The sequence below is a fragment of the Microcebus murinus genome, chromosome 22 (assembly GCF_040939455.1).
Source record: "Microcebus murinus isolate Inina chromosome 22, M.murinus_Inina_mat1.0, whole genome shotgun sequence".
NCBI classification, from domain to species: Eukaryota; Metazoa; Chordata; class Mammalia; order Primates; family Cheirogaleidae; genus Microcebus; species Microcebus murinus.
Genome location: NC_134125.1, coordinates 25,400,720 through 25,421,234, shown reverse-complemented (window position 1 = coordinate 25,421,234; position 20,515 = coordinate 25,400,720). Strand labels below are relative to the sequence as shown.

Sequence of the window (20,515 nt, the reverse complement as noted above, 5' to 3'; positions counted from 1 at the left end):
ATAAATTCAAAACCCCAAGCCCTTTCCCAGGACTCGCGGTGTCCTGCGGTCTCCGGGCCACTCGCCCCCACCGCAGGCGAGGCGACCCCAGCCTGCGCCCACACCCAGCACGGCTTCACACCTCGGTTCTTGTCCAGTGCTGCCCTGTACCCGCACCGCGGACCGCCACCTCTTCGGTGAGGCCTTTCTCGCTCCCCCTGGTTTCTGTGCCACTATCTGACCAATTCCTATGATTCCTTCCTATCCACACAGGGCCCTATTATTCTATTTTTAAAACCTTTATAGACATGAGGTCTCGGTATGTCGCTCAGGCTGGTCTGGAACGCTTGGCCTGGCCTCAAGCGACCCTCCCATCTCAGCCTCCACGTAGCTGCAGCGACTGCAGGTGAGCTGCCACACCCTGAAGGCCCCTACTTTAATTGTTAAATATTTGGCCGGGCGTGGTGGCTCACACCTCTAACCCTAGCACTCTGGGAGGCCGAGGCGGGTGGATTGCTTGAAGTCAGGAGTTCGAAACCAGCCTGAGCAAGAGCGAGACCCCCGTCTTTACTATAAATAGAAAGAAATCAATTGGCCAACTAATACATATAGAAAAAATTAGCCGGGCATGGTGGCACATGCCTGTAGTCCCAGCTACTTGGGAGGCTGAGGCGGGAGGATTGCTTGAGCCCAGGAGTTTGAGGTTGCTGTGAGCGAGGCTGACGCCATGGCACTCACTCTAGCCTGGGCAACAAAGCGAGACTCTGTCTCAAAAAAAAAAAAAAAAAAGAAAAGAAATTGCCAGAATGGTCAGTTCTATTTATATTTATGTTTACATCCCATCCTTCCACAGCCAGCCGTGTGTGTGGCGGACACACGCACAACACATGTGAGATACTGTAAGGCAAGAAAAGCAGACAGGAGCTTCCTGCGCGTGACACGGCTGCTCTCGGCACTGGGCACCTAGAACCTGGTCAGTCTCTACGCTCTGAGGGAAGGAGGGAGGAGACCAATGTCCCTTCATGGAAGCCCCCAGGGAAGTGGCCAGTTGTCAGCCTCCCCGGCCCACTCGCCACACCGCGCCAGGCGACTGGCTCTCCTGGCACGGTCCCCTCCAGCCTCCCCCTGCTCCTCCCAGCCCCGCCCCGTCACACGCCCTTCCTCCAACCTGTCCGCTAGTCCTGAGGGCTCCTCTGTCACAGACTGCTGGCCCACCTGTGAGTGCAGTGGTTGCCTAATTGAGCTGATGTCTGCAAAGCACTCAGACCATTGCTGGTCGCGTTGGCGACACGCAAGTGCTTGTTAAGTAAGTTCAAATAAAACCCAGCCTCCCAGTTCTGACCTTTTTTTTTTTTTTTTTTTTTTTTGAGACAGAGTCTCACTCTGTTGTCCAGGCTAGAGTGAGTGCCGTGGCGTCAGCCTAGCTCACAGCAACCTCAAACTCCTGGGCTCAAGCGATCCTCCCGCCTCAGCCTCCCGAGTAGCTGGGACTACAGGCATGTGCCACCATGCCCGGCTAATATTTTTCTATATATATTACTTGGCCAATTAATTTCTTTCTATTTTTTTTAGTAGAGACGGGGTCTCACTCTTGCTCAGGCTGGTATCGAACTCCTGACCTCGAGCAATCCACCCACCTCGGCCTCCCAGAGTGCTAGGATGACAGGCGTGAACCACTGCACCCGGCCTGTTCTGACCTCTTCTTAGCACCTGCAGCGCATGCCTCTGGGCTGGATTGTTCCAGAACCTATGCGGTAGCTGCCTGCTGACCATTCTCCCCACAGCAGCCTGGACAGACCCACCTGCTGCCACAGGGCCTTTGCACCAGCTCCTCCCACCACCTGTCCCCTCCTTCACTTCCTCACCCTAAGACCAGCTTCTGGGGGAAGCCTTCTCTGGTCACCTGGTCCCTGATTCCCAACAGCAACTTGGTCCCCCTGGCGCTGTCTCCCTGCACCCACTCGCTGGGCACCCCCTGCCATGCGTTTTCCTGCTGCCTTTCTTTCCTGCCTGCCCTGCTGGGACAGAGCTCACAGCATGGCACCTGGCACACAGTGGGGCGTGGGGCTAACGGAGGGACAGCCTGTCTCCGCTGCAGAGACGTGGCGTCTCGGCCAAGGGCACGGGCCACTGCCAGCAGGACCGGGGCCCCACGCACAGGCAGCCCTCAGCCTCTCAGCACACACCCCAGCCCAGCCCCTGGCCGCCCCAGCCCGGCAGGGACACACTTGGACCCCTGTGCCCGACATGCGTGAAGGCCATGGCCTTCCCCCTGGGATGGGCTGCTCCTCAGGCCGGGCGGCCCCTCCCTCCACCTGCCCAGGGGACAGGAGGGGCGGGGCCACCTCCCTCGATGCTCTGTGGTGCTGGGCCCTGCAAGCCCCACCGCAGCCACGGCCGTGGGGACACGTGGAAGTGAGGTCACGGGGGCTTAGCAGACAGTCCACTGGCATGAGCCAGGACGGGCGGCGGTCGAGGCTCGCTGGCGGGCTTCCCAGAGGCCACGCGCCAGGCTGAGCACGCTGCCGCTGGCATCCCAACGTGGTGCTTCTGGGGACCGGCCCCCACTGGCTCCTGGGGTCTCCAGCCGCCTGGGATGGAAGCAGCCACCGCAGGCTCCTGGTAGCCACGCGTGACGCGCCCCCACGTGCCTTTGCCGTGGCCTGTGGCACGAGAGGGGAAGCTGTCGTGGCAGCATCTGCCGGCGGCACCTGCGGACAGCGCGGCCTGCGCTAAAGGACGGCAGGACGAGGGTGCCGCCGAGGCCAGCTGCAGGCGAGTCATCAGACCCGGGACAGGGCTGCCGGGACCCCTGCAGGCACCGGCGGCTGCACGTGGCACGCTGCTCTGTGCACCCCTTCCGGCTGTGTCCCCCAAATGCCCATGTGGAAGCCCTGACCCCGGCACCTCACAGTGTGACCGTGTTTGAATGTAGGGTCTTTAAAGGCGGATAAGGTAAAATGAGGCCATGCGGTGGGCCGTGATCCACAAGGACTGGTGTCCTTGTAAGAGGCGATGAGGACGCAGACAGGCAGTGAGGACTCGGGGAGGAGAGGGCCGTGGGCGAGCCCAGGAGGGAGGCCTCGGGAGTCGGGCCTGCTCAGGCCTGATCTGGGACTTCGGGCCCCAGAGCTGTGAGCCCACGGACTCTGTGGCTCCAGCCGCCCAGTCTGTGGCACTTTGTCATGGCAGCCCCAGCCCTGGCCGCCCCCACTGCCGGCAAATCCGGCCTGCTCCCCTGGGCTCAGGCCGAGCTCTCTGATGTGGCTGGAGCCTGGTCCAGCCCTCCTCTCCAACCACAGGCCAGGTGCCCAGTGTCACCAACAGGCCAGACTGTCCCCGCCCATCCCTGCACACCAGTGCCTTGGGGACAGGGACGAGCAGCCGCTGAGCCCACCCCCAGGCAGCACTGACCCAACCGTGGGAGGAAGGAGGCCGGAGGCTGCCAAGTCTGGAACCCGGCCTGGCTGTGGGAAGGCTCGATGTCAGCTGCTGCTGTTTGTCACCACTGTTGTCAGTGTTATCTGCTGTCTCTCCCGCAGCACGCTAGCATCCCAGAGGTCAGGACCATGGCTCACCCCGTTTTCCTCCACCAAGCAGCCCAGGGCTCCGCACGCAGCACTCACTCGAATGCCGGGCTCCTTCCAGAGGACCTGGACTCGTGGACCGGCAGAAGCCAACGATGCCATCCCCTGAATGCTGCTCCAGCCTCACCCTGGGGACGCCAGCAGGTGGGGACTGGCTGTTACCTGTGGCCAAGATCAGCTGAACATGAAACAGGCTCATCCTCAAATGGCGGGCGGCAGGCATTTTCCTAGACCCACTGCTCAGCGACAGCAGGAGGTACCACCAGGCAGCCAGGCACAGGGGACGGGTGAGGTCCCCTCCGAGGCCACCCACCCGGAGCAGAGGGAGGTGCTGCTCAGTGAGTCCCCGAGGGTGGGTGGGCCTCCTGGCGCCAAGACCTCCCCTCCCAGCTGGGCGCGGTGGCTCACACCTGTCACCCTGGCACTCTGGGATGCTAGGGATGTGACGGGCGGATTGCTCGAGGTCAGGAGTCGAAACCAGCCCGAGCAAGAGCGAGACCCCGTCTCTACTATAAAAAAATAGAAAGAAATTAATTGGCCAACTAAAATATATATAAAAAATTAGCCAGGCATGGTGGCGCATGCCTGTAGTCCCAGCTACTTGGGAGGCTGAGGCAGGAGGATTGCTTGAGCCCAGGAGTGTGAGGTTGCTGTGAGCGAGGCTGACGCCACGGCACTCACTCTAGCCTGGGCAACAAAGCGAGACTCTGTCTCAAAAAAAACACCTCCCCTCCCCACCTGTGGGTCTCAGTTGGAAAAGCAGAGTGGCAGGGACAGGCCCCCGGCCGCCGCCCTGGCCCAGCTGTTGCCTGCCCAGGAGCCTGCAGCCCCGCCTGCCTGTGCCTTCCCAGCCCTGGACCCACCAGCCCTCCCCACGGTGACATCCGCGGAAAGGCCAGGGGCCGCCTGTGCTGGGGGAGGCCCAGGCCGGAGGCCGCAGGGCCACGCACCCAGGGCTCGCGCTGCCCACAGCCATCCAGCTCCTAGAGAGGCGACCGCGCAGGCGCCGGGCGCTGCCCCCTCCGCGGGCCGCAGTCACCGCAGCGACGCCCCACAGCACAACGCCTAGGACCGTCGACGGCTCGGTCGGGCTGGGCCAGGGCCGCGGGGAAGGCGTCCTTGCACACGCCCGCCGCTCGGCGGCGCCCTCCGCCCTCCGCAGGCCCTGCCGGAAGTCCTCGAACGCCGGCGCCCCGCGCAAGACGCAGACGCCCGCGGCGTACGCCCTCCCGCGGCTCTGGGAGAGGCGGTTTTGTCTCGGAGGCGGGCTCTCCTGTCGCCGGGCGGGAGGGCACGGGCCACCCGCAGCGCCCGCGGCTGGGAGCGGGCGCCGGCTGGGCAGGGCCTGTCCGAGCCAGCCGACGGAGCGACACCGCCTCTTGGGGGACACGGGACGCGGCTCGAGGCGGTGCCGCCTTCCCCGCCCGGCCAGGCCTGCCCTCGCCCGCTCCCTCAGCCTGGCGGGCCGCCCTCGCCCGCTCCCTCAGCCTGGCGGGCCGCCCTCGCCCGCTCCCTCGGCCTGGCGTGCCAGGCGGGCCGCCCTCGCCCGCTCCCTCAGCCTGGCGGGCCGCCCTCGCCCGCTCCCTCAGCCAGGCGGGCCGCCCTCGCCCGCTCCCTCAGCCTGGCGGGCCGCCCTCGCCCGCTCCCTGTGCCAGGCGGGCCGCCCTCGCCCGCTCCCTCAGCCAGGCGGGCCGCCCTCGCCCGCTCCCTCAGCCAGGCGGGCCGCCCTCGCCCGCTCCCTGTGCCAGGCGGGCCGCCCTCGCCCGCTCCCTGTGCCTGGCGGGCCGCCCTCGCCCGCTCCCTCAGCCGGGCGGGCCGCCCTCGCCCGCTCCCTCAGCCTGGCGGGCCGCCCTCGCCCGCTCCCTCAGCCTGGCGGGCCGCCCTCGCCCGCTCCCTCAGCCTGGCGGGCCGCCCTCGCCCGCTCCCTGTGCCTGGCGGGCCGCCCTCGCCCGCTCCCTCAGCCGGGCGTGCCAGGCGGGCCGCCCTCGCCCGCTCCCTCAGCCAGGCGGGCCAGGAGCGGGCGCAGGCGCTGCTCTCGCGGAGGAAGCCTCGCGCCTCTCGGCCGCGCAAGGACAAGTGTGATGGACGGCGCGTCTTGGGTGCCGTTGGTCTGGTTCTGAGCAGCTTTGTAGGGTCTCGATCGTAAATATGAACAATTTGCCACCACCACCCAGTGTTTAAGAAAAGACTTTAAAGTTATAGAAAAAGATAAAAGCAAACTGAAAAGAGGGATCTAAAAGGGAACTACTGTAGATATTGTGCAAGGAACAGAAGAAGATGCCAAAAAGTATTTCCTTAAAAAGAGCTACATCTGGAGTTTTCTTCTTCTCAACCCTCCCACCGATCTCTTCAACCTCTACTCGATCCTGTTGCCCACCGGTCTAGCATTGCTCTCACCATGGCCCTCAGCGATGCTGATGTGCAAAAGCAGATTAAGCATATGATGGCTTTCATTGAACAAGAAGCCAGTGAAAAAGTAGAAAAATAGATGCAAAGGCAGAAGAATTCACCATTGAGAAAGGTCGGCTTGTGCAAACCCAAAGACTGAAGATTATGGAATACTATGAGAAGAAAGAGAAGCAGATTGAGCAGCAGAAGAAAATGTTCAATTTGGTGAATCAAGCAAGGCTCAGAGTCCTCAAAGCAAGAGATGACCTTATCACAGACCTACTAGATGAAGCAAAACAGAGACTCAACAAGGTGGTAAAAGACACAAAAGGTACCAGGTGCTGCTGGATGGACTGGTCCTCCAGGGTTTGTACCAGTTGCTGGAACTCCAAATGATTGTTCGTTGCAGGAAACAAGATTTACCTCTGGTAAAGGGTGCAGTGCAAAAGGCGATCCCTATGTACAAAATTGCTGCTAAAAATGATGTTGATGTCCAAATTGATTAGGCCTACCTGCTTGAGGACATAGCTGGTGGCATTGAGATCTATAATGGGGCGGCCAGGCGCGGTGGCTCACGCCTGTAATCCTAGCTCTCTGGAAGGCCGAGGCGGGAGGATTGCTCAAGGTCAGGAGTTCGAAACCAGCCTGAGCAAGAGTGAGACCCCGTCTCTACTATAAATAGAAAGAAATTAATTGGCCAACTAAGATATATATAGAAAAAATTAGCCGGGCATGGTGGCACATGCCTGTAGTCCCAGCTACTCGGGAGGCTGAGGCAGGAGGATCGCTTGAGCCTAAGAGTTTGAGGTTGCTGTGAGCTAGGCTGATGCCATGGCACTCGCTCTAGCCTGGGCAACAAAGCGAGACTCTGTCTCAAAAAAAAAATTTAAAAAAAAAATTTTTTAAGCCCTCCTTGGGCGGCCACGGCAGCGGCGGTCTGGGCGCACCGGGCGACGCGGGGCTTCTTGTCGGGCCAACATTCGCGGCCACGGTGGCAGATGTTCACTAGTTGACACCAGAGGAGCTGAAGCAGATTATACACGACCACCTCAAAGCAGCAGGGTGGTTAGTAGCAAGTGAGAGAGATGCCCTCCACAAAGAGTTCTCCTTCAAAAAAAAATTTTTTTTTTTTTTTTTGAGACAGAGTCTCACTTTGTTGCCCAGGCTAGAGTGAGTGCCGTGGCGTCAGCCTCGCTCACAGCAACCTCAAACTCTTGGCTCAAGCAATCCTCCTGCCTCAGCCTCCCAAGTAGCTGGGACTACAGGCATTCGCCACCATGCCTGGCTAATTTTTTGTATATATTAGTTGGCCAATTAATTTCTTTCTATTTATAGTAGAGACGGGGTCTCGCTCTTGCTCAGGCTGGTTTTGAACTCCTGACCTCGAGCAATCCGCCCGCCTCGGCCTCCCAGAGAGCTAGGATTACAGGCGTGAGACACCGCGCCCAGCCCCTTCAAAAATTTTAATCAGGCATTTGGCTTTATATCCCGAGTTGCCCTACAAGCAGAGAAGATGAATCATCACCCAGAATGGTCCAATGTGTACAACAAGGTCCAGATAACTCTTACCTCGCATGACTTTGGTGGATTGACCAAAAAAGATGTGAAGTTGGCCAAGTTTATTGAAAAAGCAGCTGCTTCTGTGTGATTTCTCCCCAAATGCATGTAAAATCTTGTACACATCTTAGCTGCAATGTATTGTGAAAGGCAATTTGCTTAAACAAATTAAGTTGTAAATTGAGTTCACCTTTATATGCTACATTTTATAAAATCAGTATTTAAATACAAAATGATTTAAATTTGAGCCTGAGGTACTTTTCAGTGTATCTAATCGCATATATAAGATAAGCCAACCCAGGTAATCTTCAGAAAGAGAAATGTCATTCTCAAAAACTAGAAGTTGGGATGGGGGAGTATTCACACATTTTGTAATTCAGAAATTTAAACAATTATGGTGACATTACAAATGCATTGTTGTAAGGTATTAGAGAATAGTTGTAAGGTGGAAAAAGAATTAGGAACTCTGCAGATAATGGGTTTTAACCTCGTATAACAATTCTTATGACACTAAAGTTGATTTGGATAGTAGCTGCTCTTACTACATAAGTCATCAGATTATAAAAGTCACAAAATTAAAAAAAAAATTTTTAAACAAATCCAGTAGAATGCACCACTAGAGCAGCAATGCCCAAGTCTAGGGTCACAGGCTGGCTTGCTGCTGCCTGGGAGCCACTGTGGACATGTGCAGTCCCAAGGTCACCCCATCCCCGGCCGTCCCCCAGCAGGCCAGGCAGCAGGAAGCAGCAGTGGGCCCTTGCCTTGCCCAGCCTTTGCTCAGCCCCAGCCCTGCCGCTCCAACAGGGGTCGCGGGCACCGGGCAGACGCCCCAACATCCCAGTCACCAAGTCCTTGCCCACCGTGACTGCCCACAGATCATTGCTCCCTGGATGGCCTCAGCTAACTCAGGTTGTTGCCCAAGAGGATGCTGACACCAAAGTGCTGGCTTTCTGGCCTGGGACCTACTACCACCAAGCACAGCTTGGAGATAGCAGCCAAGTGCCCCACCTGGGTCCCACCCTCCTACGACCTGGAAGCCATTTATCACTTTGCTAGAGAAAAGCAGAAGCAGAACACTGAGGCCTTGATAGTTTTCAACCAAGCTTTTAATGAAAAGATCATAAAATAACAGTTTCTCATCACTGTACATTAAGACTGCACGCTTCTGAATGGAGAGATCGGTCACTGGTGAATCGCTTTTCTGACACTGGATGGCTGTGTGCCTGCAGCTCTGATCTGAATTTACCCAAACTCTCGAGGGAGGTGAACTCAGTGTGACAAGTGACAGCGGCGGTGGCCAGTGCAGGAGTGCGATCCTGCTATCCCTCCCTCTTTCTGGGAAGGGCATAAAATAGGACATGATCCCTCTTCCAGTTCCAATTAAACAAAACAGTTATAACCCCTCCCTCCCCTCCCCCTCGAGGTATTTGCAAGAATGAGCCAGTGCCCAGCCTGGGCCCCCGGGAGCGGGAGAAGCAAGTGTGGGTTGGGGACAGAGAGGTTCCCTTCAGCACCTGGCCCCACGGGGTCCCGCCAAGTGGAGGGGGGAGCCCTGGGGATCCTCCCTGCCCCAAGTGAGGTCTGTTATGCAGCATTTTTGAGGTCAGTGAATTACAGCAATAAATAACAAGGTGAGGTAGGGGGAGGGGTTCCCAGTATAAAATCAAAGTGGGATAACTGAAGCTGGGGCTTCCGAGGAAGGGGGTCAGGGTGGCCTCAATTCCCACACACCCACCCCCAGCTTGGAATGTCAGACTGAGGCTCCAGTTAAGTTCCCCCATCCCCTAACTGCCGGCATCTTTTTCACAGGTCAAGTTCTCCCCAACATGATTCTGGGGAATAGGGGGACCCTGGTCCCTTTGGGGGGCATGGCATGGCAGAGAGAGCCCTTGTCTACTCTTCTAAGGCCTGGCACCTTTGGCTTTTGTCCCCCAAGGCTGGGGGCTGGACGGATGCAGCCCCGACTCCCTGAGCCCTGCCCCAAGGCTGCCCAGGCCCCACCCCACCCAGGGTGGGGCGGGGGCAGGTGGGGTCTGCCTGCCCACAGCCCAGCCTGGATTGCACTCCTGCACTGCGGGGGACCAGTGAATACTGACAGGTGGGGGAGCAGGCGGGTACCCCGGCGCCCCCAAGTGGTGATGAACGGGAAACACACACGGCTGTGTGAGGCCGGGGAGGTCAGCGTGGGTCTGGATTGTTCCTTTCACAGGCTGAGGTGTATGGCTATGCTGTGAGTCTCTGAGATTCTTATTTGTTTAAATGTTCTTTTCTTTTTTCCTTTTTTGCAATCCTGGAGGAGCCCTTGCCAGGGCTCGGTCGGGTGGGAGCGTGCGGTGGCGGAGCCCGGCCTGCCGCTCGCTCGCCCGCCCCAAGTCTGAGAAATAAATACATTCATCACTGCACAAACGTATTGATACAAAAACAACACTGTTAAGAGTGTTTGCACCGTCTGAGTTGGTAAGAACCAGGCCCAGTCAGCCCCTTCCGCTGCCTGGGGTGGGGTCTGGGATGGGGGGTCCCCTGGGGGTGGGGACCCACCAGAGTTGCCTGAGCTGTGCAAAGGTCCCGGCTTTTTGGCTTGAGTGGGACCCTCACATCAACCCACCCCGAGGGTCATGGGCAGAGCAGCAGGGGACCCAAGCCCAGACTCAGGTCCTGTGGCCAGAACTGACGGCCACCTCCGGAACGCCAGCTGGCCAGGACTTCCACGGTCCGGCCAGGAGGCCTTGGTGGCTGGTCAGCACAGGCCCACGCTCTTTGGTGCCAGCTGGGCTTGGAGAGGCCCTGGGAATGGGGACAAGGGCTCAGGTGAACCCAGGGAGGCTTCCAGCCCCTTCCTGGCCCCCAGGGCTGCCTCTGCCGAGAGCCGCTCCAGGGTGGCGGGGAAGGGCGCCCGGCGGAAGGCGAGGCTTCCCTGGAACTGGCCTCACAGCTGCTGAGGTCTGAGACTGTAAAAGTTTATGTAAACAATGAGATAAATATATTAGTATCTTTTTCTGAGCCCACTGAGGTTCCATACTCATTCAAAATGTGCTTTGGTTTAAAAAATAGGTTTTGTGAATTTGGGTATGAGCTTTTTTTTCTTTTTCTTTCTTTGTTTATCCTCTTTCCTACATGACATCTGCTATTTTCTGTTTCCTGTTTCTCCGAAACATTCAGGAATTAAGTGACTAAAGCAGAGAACTGTAAGCCGCCTTGGACTCTGAGGGCCCAATTTTCTCGTGAGGCTCTTAACATCACACACACACACTCGCAAGCACACGCTTGACATGGAATCAAAGGAAAAGAAAACAAAACGAAGTGTTGTGTTAACCCTACCCCACCCCACAAACCCTTAAAATCTTAAATAAGAAACTAGTGTTTTGCTTTCTCATTAAAATACAGAAAAGGCTCGATACAATACTAAGGTGGGTACAATACTATGTCGCACAGACGTCGCTGAATGAGGGGGCCTTTGCTCCCAGTCCCTGAAGTTCTGCAAAGGAATCACCTACTTTCACAAGTCACCTTACGGATGCAGCTGCCCATGGCCGGGAGGCCACGCATGCAGCCAGGTGTGTGTACAGTTCCCGTGCGGTACAGACTTTGTGTCGTGGGCTTAAGTGCTGACGGAGTGGGGTGGGGTCAGGACAGCAGGGGCCTGGAGCACCCTGCCCCCTCACTGAGGGGGTGCAGCCCCGGGGTGTCCTCCACCAGGTTGCCAGCCTGACTTGCTGGAACTCAAGACCCAGGGTCCAGCTCTCCGTTTCCTACCAAAAGGGAAGAGGGGCCACCTCGGGGCTGGGGTCACCACATGGGGGGGCTCAGCCAGGAGCCCTAGTGTGGCCTGAGCTCCCTCCCAAAACACGCCGCTCACCACTCGAGTCCCTGAACTCAGGCTCTGTTTTCAGCTGGAGGGTCTTTTGGAGGGGTCTCTTAGGGGATGACTCTGGAATTTTTTGGTCTAAACTTAAAATAGAATGAAAAACAAAACAAAACATGAAGCAAAATGAAGAGGACACAGCCTGCTGGCCCAGCCCTGGGGCTCCAGTTGGCCAAGAACAGCAGGACCGAGCACGGCAACTTGGGTCTGGCCTGGTGAGCCTGGATCAGGGCCCACAGAGGTGAGAGAGGCTGGCTGAGAGTGCAAGGCGAGGCGCGAGGGCTGGGACCCTGAGCCCACAGGGGGTGCCCAGCCTCTCGCCAGACTGGGCAAAGGTCAGGACTGCTCAGAGAGGTGCCAACCCTGTTCGCCAGATGGTATGTGGCCCTGGGTGGCTCTTCCCCACCTCTCACTGGCCAGGCTGGGGCTGATGCCCTCCCAAGCTCAACCTCTTGCAGGCATGGGGGGGTGGGCAGGATGGGGGGGGCTCACTTCCGCCTCATCCTGGCTCTGGCAGGGAGCAACAAACAGCTGCCCCCTCCCTGTCCTCAATGCCTGGCACCTTGCCCGTCGGGGGCTCACCCCCCTCACCTGTGCCCAGACGCTCACAGGGAAAGCGGCCATGTGAGCTGCAGGAGCCCGTCAGGGTGCTGGGGCCACCCGGGCCAGCCCGAGCCCGGCCCGCTCCCTGCCCGGCTTCCTGGGCAGGCGGACGGGAGGAAACCTGCCAGTCACCAATGTATTGTTGTCACGAATTCAAGAGGTAGCAAAAAGGTCAGGCGTCTCTCCACCTTGTTGGGTGAGGAAGGAGGGAAGCGAGACATCTGTCCGTGCGCTCGGCGCGTGCGCGCGCGGAAAGGAACCGGCAGCACCCTCGGCCCTGGGCCCGAGCCAGCCTCCCCCACAGTCACAGAAACGTTGCACTGGCTTTTCTCTTAATAAAAAACAAGTACCTCTAAACAAAGAATATTCCTTGGAAACTACAGGAAAAGCACTCTTTCTCCTGAGGCGCCAAGGCAGGGCTGGGGACCGGGGAGGCCTTTGGGCAAGAGGGGCCTCTGGGCCTGGAGAGGCAGTTCCCGGGTGCCCCGCGGCACCAGGACCGGCAGGAGGCACGGCGCCCCCGCTACATTCAGTCTGCAGACCCAGGCTCAGCCCCAGGGGAGCCGGAAAGAAAATAAACTATTGTTTGTTTTGGTTTAAAAACAAAAATCAAAAATAAAAGAAAGGAACAGATCAGTAGGAATAACAGCAACACAGGCCCGGAGGGCTCTTTAGTTGTAGAGAGGTAGGCGGTGGGGTCACCCTGACTGTCCCAGCGCCAGTGAGCAGCGCCACCCTGGCTCAAGGGGGGCAGGATTTGCCCCCCAGCACCTGCTCCCCGCAAAGCCAGGGTCACACACGCCCGCACACAGACACAACACACGCACACGCACACAGACACTGCCCCGGCCATGGGCAGCCCTGCCCCTAGCTAGCTCGGACGGCCCCGCTACGCCTTCTCCAAGCCGGCCTGCAGCAAAGGGACCAGGTCCCAGAGACCCACATGACCCACGCCCCGGGCCCTGCGGCTGCCCTCGAGGGGGTGGGGCCCTGGGTGGGATGGGGAGGTAGTCGGCCGGGCCGCTGGCTTCCCTCCTCTTGGCTTCACTTGGTACAGACTGTCGATTAAAGCTCTGGGTGTGGGCAGGCCGGGCCACAGGGGCGGCCGCAAGCCCCTGCTGGCCCCAGGCATCTGGCCCCTGGCGCCACGCCTCCGTGCGCCTCCGTGCGTGGGCTCCCGAGGACGAGTCTGCAGAGGGCGCCGCGGGTCTTTGGCTTCTAGGAGGGGGAGGTATGCATGCGCAGGTGGCTGATGAGGTTGCGCTGCTGGGTGAACTTGCCCCCGCAGAGGTGGCACTCATAGGGCTTCTCGCCCGAGTGCACACGCATGTGCTCGGTGAGGCGGTACTGTCGTGTGAAGCGCATGCCGCACTCGTCGCAGGCGAAGGGCTTCAGGTCCAGGTGGCTCCGCATGTGGCGCGTCATGGTGCCTCGCTGCGTGAACATCTTGCCGCAGATGTTGCAGGGGAAGGGCCGCATCAGCCAGTGTGTCTTCTCGTGCTGCCGCATCGTGGCCGGGTCCTTGTAGGTCTTCTCGCAGACCGAGCACTTGAAGGGCCGGGGCTCGGCCGCGCTGGGTGCCGACAGGTCCTCCGCCTCCTCCTCGGCACCCCCGCTGCCAGTCTCGTAGGCGCCCTCCTCCTTGATGAACAGCTCCTCCTCCGTGTGCGTCTCCACGTGCGCGTTGAGCTGCTCAGAGCTAGGGAAGCCCTTGGCGCAGGGGATGCAGACATACAGGTTGTCCCCGTAGGGCACTGTCTCGTAGCCCTCCTGCCAGAAGAGGTAGTGGGCGCCAGCATGGCCGCTGCCTCCCTCGTTCCCGCTCTGCCCACTGTCCTCGCTGCCATCCTTGCCGTTCTCCTCCTCCTCCTTGCAGGGGTATGGGGGCTCCCCATAGGGCCCACTGGGGCCACCCCCGCTGGCCAGGATGCCATTGGGAACCCTGTCCCCGAGCCCCTCACCCTCCTCCCCTGGGCAGGGGCCCATGGGCCCCGCTTCTCTCCTCTCAAAGGGGGAGCCAGCCGCAGGCTCCTTCTTGCTCCACTCCTTCTTGGGGGCCGAGTGCCAGAGACTCTTCCGAGGCTGCCCACCAGGACCCTCCGGCAGGCTGAGGTGGCTGTCCTCAGCCCCCTCCAGATCCACGGGCTCATCGGGGGTGCCCCCCAGCTCGGCATAAGAGGCACTGTTGGCAGCGGGAGGGGCAGAGGCTGAGGGGGGCGAGCTGTGCTGACTGTCGCTCAGCTGGGCCAGGTCATCAGGGGTGAGGTGGGGCCCAGGGGTGGCGGGAGGCAGAGGTGGGCTTTTCTTGGACAGGTCCAGGCCCAGCTCCTGCTCACAGCCCCCACTGCTCCCGTTAGTGCTGCTGCTGCAGCCCCCGAGGCCTGCTTCCCCGCCAGCTGGGCAGACAGCCAGGCCCAGGCCGTGCATGCTCTCCTGGTTAGAGCCACCCAGGAAGAACTCCTCATCTGAACCTTTGGCCTGGGGGAGCTCCTGGGAGGCGTGGGCCCCCTTGCGCCCGTCCACGAGCCTGGGATACCGAGCCTGGATGACAGAGGCCGTGGATAGCCGCTGGCTGCGGGGAGGCCGCCCCATGCCAGCGGCCCCGACCCGCCCAGAGCCGAAGGGCTTACCGGCCCGCTTGAGTTTGCGGCGGCAGAGGGCTGCCAACTCGGGCAGCTGGAGGTAGCTGGCAGCAGTGAGGAGGGTGCTGAAGTTGGGCTCGGTCGGCTGGTCGCTGGGCAGCAGCTTGCCCGTGTAGATGAAGTCCAGGATCTGCTGGAACACCGTGGAGCTGACCATGTCTGTATCCAGGTTGATGAGGTTGTCATGCAGGACCAGGGACTTGAAGTAGATGCTGCTGGCGGCCAGGACGTTCTTGTGGGCCCGGAAGATGGAGTTTTCCACCATGATGATGACGTCACACAGGAAGCCCTTGGTCCTCTGCTGGTTCAGCTGCAGCAGGAGCTGCTTCGAGTGGCTGGGCAGCTCCATGTCAGGCCCCATGTCCCCGCGCCCTGCCCACGCGCACCACCTGTGGGCAAACAGGCACACACATATTAGATGACCGAGCACAATGGGGCTCAACGTGGCACTCAGAGGGGCCTCCGCACTGACCCGGCCCTGACCCTCACACAGCTCCCCCTCAGCACGGCGCACAGGGAGGACCCAAACTGCCCGCCGTGCGCAGATGCGTGCCTCACCTCGCCAGGGCTCGAGCTGCCCTCGCGCCCCACTCGTGCTCATGAGAAGACGGAGGCCAGGACAGGAAGGCGCCAAGGAGAGAGACTGGGATTTGCACTTGACCTCACAGCCCAGGCTGCTGTCTCACACTAAAGGAAATTGATCACACACCCACAGGGACCAGCAGGGAACCCAAAAATGACCAATAGGTGGTTATAAAATCCAGGGAGCAGGAGCTCCCTCGGTGAGCTGACCACTCCTGCCTGGTGCACAGCCCCACAGGGCCAATCTCCCCAGCTCTCAAGACAAGCTGGAAATCTAGACTTCCATGTGAAATCTCCAAAGCTAAATGAAGGCTCCTGTTTAAAACACTGTGTGGCCCAAATCTAACTATCACATCTGCAAGCCTCTGCTCTGCGGTGGCAGGCTGCACAGACAACCTGAGGGGCTGCCTAAGCTTCAGCATTTTCTAGAAGTTGTGCTGCTTCGCAGACTCCACAGCCTGCCTGCCGCCTGCCCACACCTGCTCCTCACCGATGCCCACCCAAACCCAAGGGCTCCACCTTTGGGCCGGCACTGAGCACCTCTCTAGCCTGGGCCTCCAGGTGCCAGCAGGGAAGGTGGCCTGGCCAAGCCCCTGACACCAGCTGGGCCCTATGTCCTTTCAAGGAAGGACAACACCGTCCTTCCTGCACCTGGGAAAGATGGCCAGCTGGCCTTGCCAGACCAACTGGCACAGACACTGACTGAGGTCATTAAGTAATAAGCACACAAATGCGCTGGGCTCCGCAGGAGCCCTACAAGCCCACTGGCACGACAGAGTGCACGTGGGCTCCAAGGGCTGGCTCCTCCTGACCAAACTCCACACCCCCACTGAGCAGCAGCCCGTGCCAAGTACCAGGGCAACCTCATTCTCAGTGGGGAGAGCAAGGGCAGGGCAGCCCGATGGACCCCAGGGGAGGAGGGAAACACAAGGGAAGACAAGGACAGTGGCCAGCGGTGCCCAGAGCCGCCTCAGCGCCAAGCCTAGCTCCCCACAGGAAACAGTATCCACCTCCACCTGCACCCTTGCCAGAGCCTCAGAGAATGGCTCAGCAGGGGAGGGCACTGAGTCCAGGGCTAGGGAAAGCAGGTGGTGTTCAGGTGGCCACCTGTGCCTAGTCTGGCCCCACAGGATTCCACAGGGCAGGAGACCAGTGGAGACAGGAACTATCTTCACTGACTCATGGCTGCCAGCCGCTAAGCAGGAGGGAACCACAGGCAGCTCTGCCCCACACAGTTCAGGGTCTCTGTAAATAGCTCAGCTGCCCTTTGCCTCATCACCACCAGAGTCTCCTGCCCCTCCCAGGGCAGCGAGCCCTGCCTCCCATGGGGACCCACCCTGCCCTCTCTTCCCAGGACAGAAATACTCTCCCCAGCACCACACCTGCCTCCACTTGCAAAGACAGAGGGAAACCCTAATGACCACAGGCACCCCAAGGGTTTCAGAGCTCACTGTGAACACATGAGGGTGCCACGTGGTTGTGGACGCAAGCTCTCTGTACCTGTGGGGGTGCTCAGAGGCTGGAGACTTTGGGCACCAATCTTCTTCCACTCCCTCCCCTGCAATAGCCAGGCTGGCAGGGACAAAGAGTCTAAGGCGTGGCTTCCACAGTGGGCTCCAGACATCCAGCCCCAGGGAAATGCCAGTGCCGGCTCTGCCAGAGCCCAGTACGCCTGGTGCTCAGAGCCTGGCAAGGGGACGGGCAAAGGGCAGTGGCTCTCCCCACACCACCCAGCGCAGTGCGCACACAAAAGACCACAGGCCAGAACAAGGGCAGTGGGGCTGTGTGCACCACGTAGGAAGCCCAGGGAAGAAGGCGCAGATGGCAGTTCCCCCTCCCCCACACCTCCCCCTGGGCCTACCGGAGTGCCAGGGGCCCAGACACCATGTGAGCAGCAGCCAGCGGGGGCGGCCTCCTTGAGCGCGTGGCCTTCCTGGGGGTGCATCAATGCCTGATCACCTGAGGAGGAGAAGACAGACGTGGTCACCCAGACGGGCCTCGGCGAGGGACGGCAGGGGAAGACCTAGGGCCCTCATTCCCAGAAAGGCCGAACACCCAGGCACAGCCCTGCAGAGACAGTGACTACAGTGCCCCAGAGATGGAAGGGAAAGAAGAGTGAGGACCCCAGGAACGGCTCTGGGGAACTTGGTGGGCACTAAACCTCCCCCCTCAACACACACACACACAGGATATTTAGGACACCCTAGGGGCCACCTATGCCTGGGGGCGCTAGTGGCAGGCACACAATTCCTGGCAGGCAGGCGGAGGCAGGAGGCCTGGGCAAGGCCCTTCCCAGGCTTGCCAAATTTACATAACAAAAGGTCAAAATTGGAGCCACTTGTGCAAGGGCTATTTATAAGAACTAGTCTCAACCGCTTCTAGCTCCCCGGCCCCTGTCCCTCTAGGATCTGCCCTGGCCTCTCCCACCCTAGAGTGCCCAGCCCCCTCCAGCCCAGCCCTGGCCTGACCACGTGGCCTCCCCTCTCTGGAGGTTTCACTGCCTAAGGGATCGCCCAAGCTGCAGGCTTGGCCTTCCAGTACCAACCCACCAAAGCCACTGGCAGCTGCCTCCAGATGAGGGCGGGCTCCTTCTCTCCCACAGCCGTGGGCCCTGCAGGATGGGGGTCCCTGCACCCAACGTGGGCCAGCCTGAGCTCCCCTGGAATGGAGCCAGGGGTGCAGAAGGGGCCTGTAGCAGCAGGGAGCCCATTCCTGCCTGCCCTTCCCCCACCCCACCCCCTACCCCAGGGCCAGGGAGGCTCAGCAGGTCCCTCAGGAATGTGACCAGACCCGGTGTGGCCTGTGGCTGGGAGGCCTCACAGGCTTCAGCTTCAGCCTGCCAGCTGTCTCTCCAGCCCCTAGAGCAGCTTGCCTCTTAGGGGGGACCGAGGGGAGGGGCAGACAGTTGGCCCAGGACCCCACCAAAGGCCCAGAGGGCAGCAGAACCAGCTCTGTAGGTACAGAAGCCTAAGAGCGTCCACATTAGTGCGGGCTGGGCCTAGGCCCCTCGCTCGGGTCTGTAAAGTCAGACTGTGGCCAGGGACGGCTGTCAGCTTTAGAAGGGGAGCAGAGGCTACTGAAACACTTGTAAGAGCAGCCAGAAGACTGGCCAGGAAGTCACAGTGGCACAGCACACTGGAACTAACCAGACGCCCACCATGAAGCCCTGTGCCACCCCACCCACTCTTCAACCAGAGCCTCTCAGAGCACCTGCCAGAGGGTCACCTGCCCCTGTCCAAGAGGTCAGGCCAGCCACTGGACACAGTGCAAGGAGTAGGTGGCAGAACTCTGGGGCACCTGAGCACCACAGGGCTGGGAACACCTTCTGTGGGTACCCACTGCCTAGCCCTGCCAGGTACTTCACCAGCCCAGGTGAGGACCAAAGTCTCCCAGCCAAGAGGGGTGGGTCCCAGGTTGGGTCAGACGTGACATTCAGCAGAACAGGACAGGACTGGCTTCCCTGAACCCTGCCTGCCAGCCACACACAGGCTGGGCTGAGTCTGGGCTGCCACTGTGTCTGCAAGTGGTGATGGATCCTCACCCCTCGAGAGGGTCCCCACGCCACCCTGCTGCAGGGCCCCTATGGAGCACTGCTCTCTCTCCCCAACCCAAATGACGACAATCAGAGAACTCTGCACTGCCCACTCACCGCCAGGCAGGACAGCAAGCACCTATCCTGGAGAGGCCCCAGCTTGGGGGAGTGCCAAGTAACCAGAAACATAGCTCTGGGGCTGGCCCAGAAAGCTGGGCCCAAGGGCTGGTGCCCAGCCTTGGCAGGAGCTAATTGCAGGCTGGGATGAGGACATTGCCTGGCACCCAGCAGGCCCTGGCAACAGGCCCAGGCGGCGTGCCTATCAGCCCCAAGGACAGCATGCCTGGCCCTGGCCTACCCTGCCCAGAGTGCTGGCTTCTAGGATGCCTAGGATCTGGGGCAGTGGGGCAGCAGTCCTGGGCTAGCAGGGCCATCTGGGTCCTCCTCTAAGGCTGCGACCTGGCCCCTCTCTGGGACAGAGCCTTTAGGGGCTCGGGGAGGGACAGGAAGGGTGGCACAGAAACTGCCTCCCTAGTTAGGACCCCTCAGCTTCCCAGGCTTCCCCAGTGGGTGGGAGAGCTCCCACCAGTTGACCCCAGAAGGGTAAGGCAGGAACCAGCCACTGGGGGGATAGCCAGCATATATAACATGTGACAGAAGGAACAAGATGATTCTGGATTACCTCCCCAGGCCCTGCCTGAGACGTTCAGACACACAACCTTGTTTACGGAATGGTCAACACCCACCTGCCTTCCTTTTGCCCCTCCTGGTTCCAGAAAGGCATGTCCCCCACCCTCCACTAAGGACAGGCCCAAGGCCAGACGAGGGCTGGAGCAGCACTCAGACACCACAGCCTTTCACGGGAAGGTCAGGCCCCAGAGCTGGGCTGGCCGGAGCCCCACGCCACACCCAGCTTCACCTTCCCTGTACATCCCACTAGCCACTAACGCAAGGCAGCCCTGACCCCTCCCAACCCAGCAGGTCCATCCTGTGGAAAGAAACTCCTCAGGGGCAGCACACTCAGCTGCTAAATGAGGTTATTTGTGGGGGTGAGATTATAGGAAAACCACAATGTCTGTAGGTTCATTTCTGTAATACTCAGAATTTTATTTTTATTTTTTTTGAGACAGAGTCTCACTCCGTTGCCCAGGCTAGATAGAGTGAGTGCCATGGCGTCAGCCTAGCTCACAGCAACCTCAAACTCCTGGGCTCAAGCAATCCTCCTGCCTCAGCCTCCCAAGTAGCTGGGACTACAGGCATGTGCCACCATGCCCGGCTAATTTTTTCTATATAATTTTAGTTGGCTAATTAATTTCTTTTCTATTTTTAGTAAAGACGGGGTCTCATTCTTGTTCAGGCTGGTCTTCAACTCCTGACCTTGAGCGATCCACTTTCCTCAGACTCCCAGAGTACTACAATTACAGGTGTGAGCTACCACCTAGCCACCACGCCCCGTTGTCATTTTTTTTTTTTTTGAGACAGAGTCTAGCTTTCTTGCCAAGGCTAGAGTGAGTGCCGTGGCACCTGGGCTCAAGCAATCCTCCTGCCTCAGCCTCCCAAGTAGCTGGGACTACAGGCATGTGCCACCATGCCCGGCTGATTTATATATATATATATATTAGTTGGCCAATTAATTTCTTTCTATTTTTATGGTAGAGACGGGGTCTCGCTCAGGCTGGTTTTGAACTCCTGACCTTGAGCAATCCACCCGCCTCGGCCTCCCAGAGTGCTAGGATTACAGGCGTGAGCCACCGCGCCCGGCCTCATTTTTTTTTTTTTTGAG

The 20,515-nt window shown here is 59.6% G+C and overlaps 1 protein-coding gene and 1 pseudogene across 1 annotated transcript; one reads left to right on the top strand and one right to left on the bottom strand.

Annotated features, from left to right (window-relative positions):
• Positions 1-5,964: 5,964 nt before the first annotated feature.
• On the top strand, positions 5,965-6,538 carry LOC105877785 (V-type proton ATPase subunit E 1 pseudogene; annotated as a pseudogene).
• Positions 6,539-7,408: 870 nt separating this feature from the next.
• On the bottom strand, positions 7,409-17,554 carry HIC2 (HIC ZBTB transcriptional repressor 2). The gene is made up of 2 exons (XM_012776686.3): positions 17,062-17,554; positions 7,409-15,007 (listed from the first exon to the last, which is right to left on the bottom strand). Exons 1-2 carry the CDS (start codon positions 17,085-17,087, stop codon positions 13,195-13,197), a joined length of 1,839 nt encoding a protein of 612 aa, XP_012632140.1. The 5' UTR covers positions 17,088-17,554; the 3' UTR covers positions 7,409-13,194.
• Positions 17,555-20,515: the final 2,961 nt, after the last annotated feature.

What these genes read in the sequence shown, in the direction of transcription:
- HIC2 (XM_012776686.3), bottom strand. Translation starts at nt 17,087, where the DNA reads ATGGTGTCTGGGCCCCTGGCACTCCG. An exon ending in TCTGGGCCCCTGGCACTCCG is followed by an intron (nt 15,008 to 17,061) that starts GTAGGCCCAGGG and finishes GTTTGCCCACAG; the next exon opens with GTGGTGCGCGTGGGCAGGGC.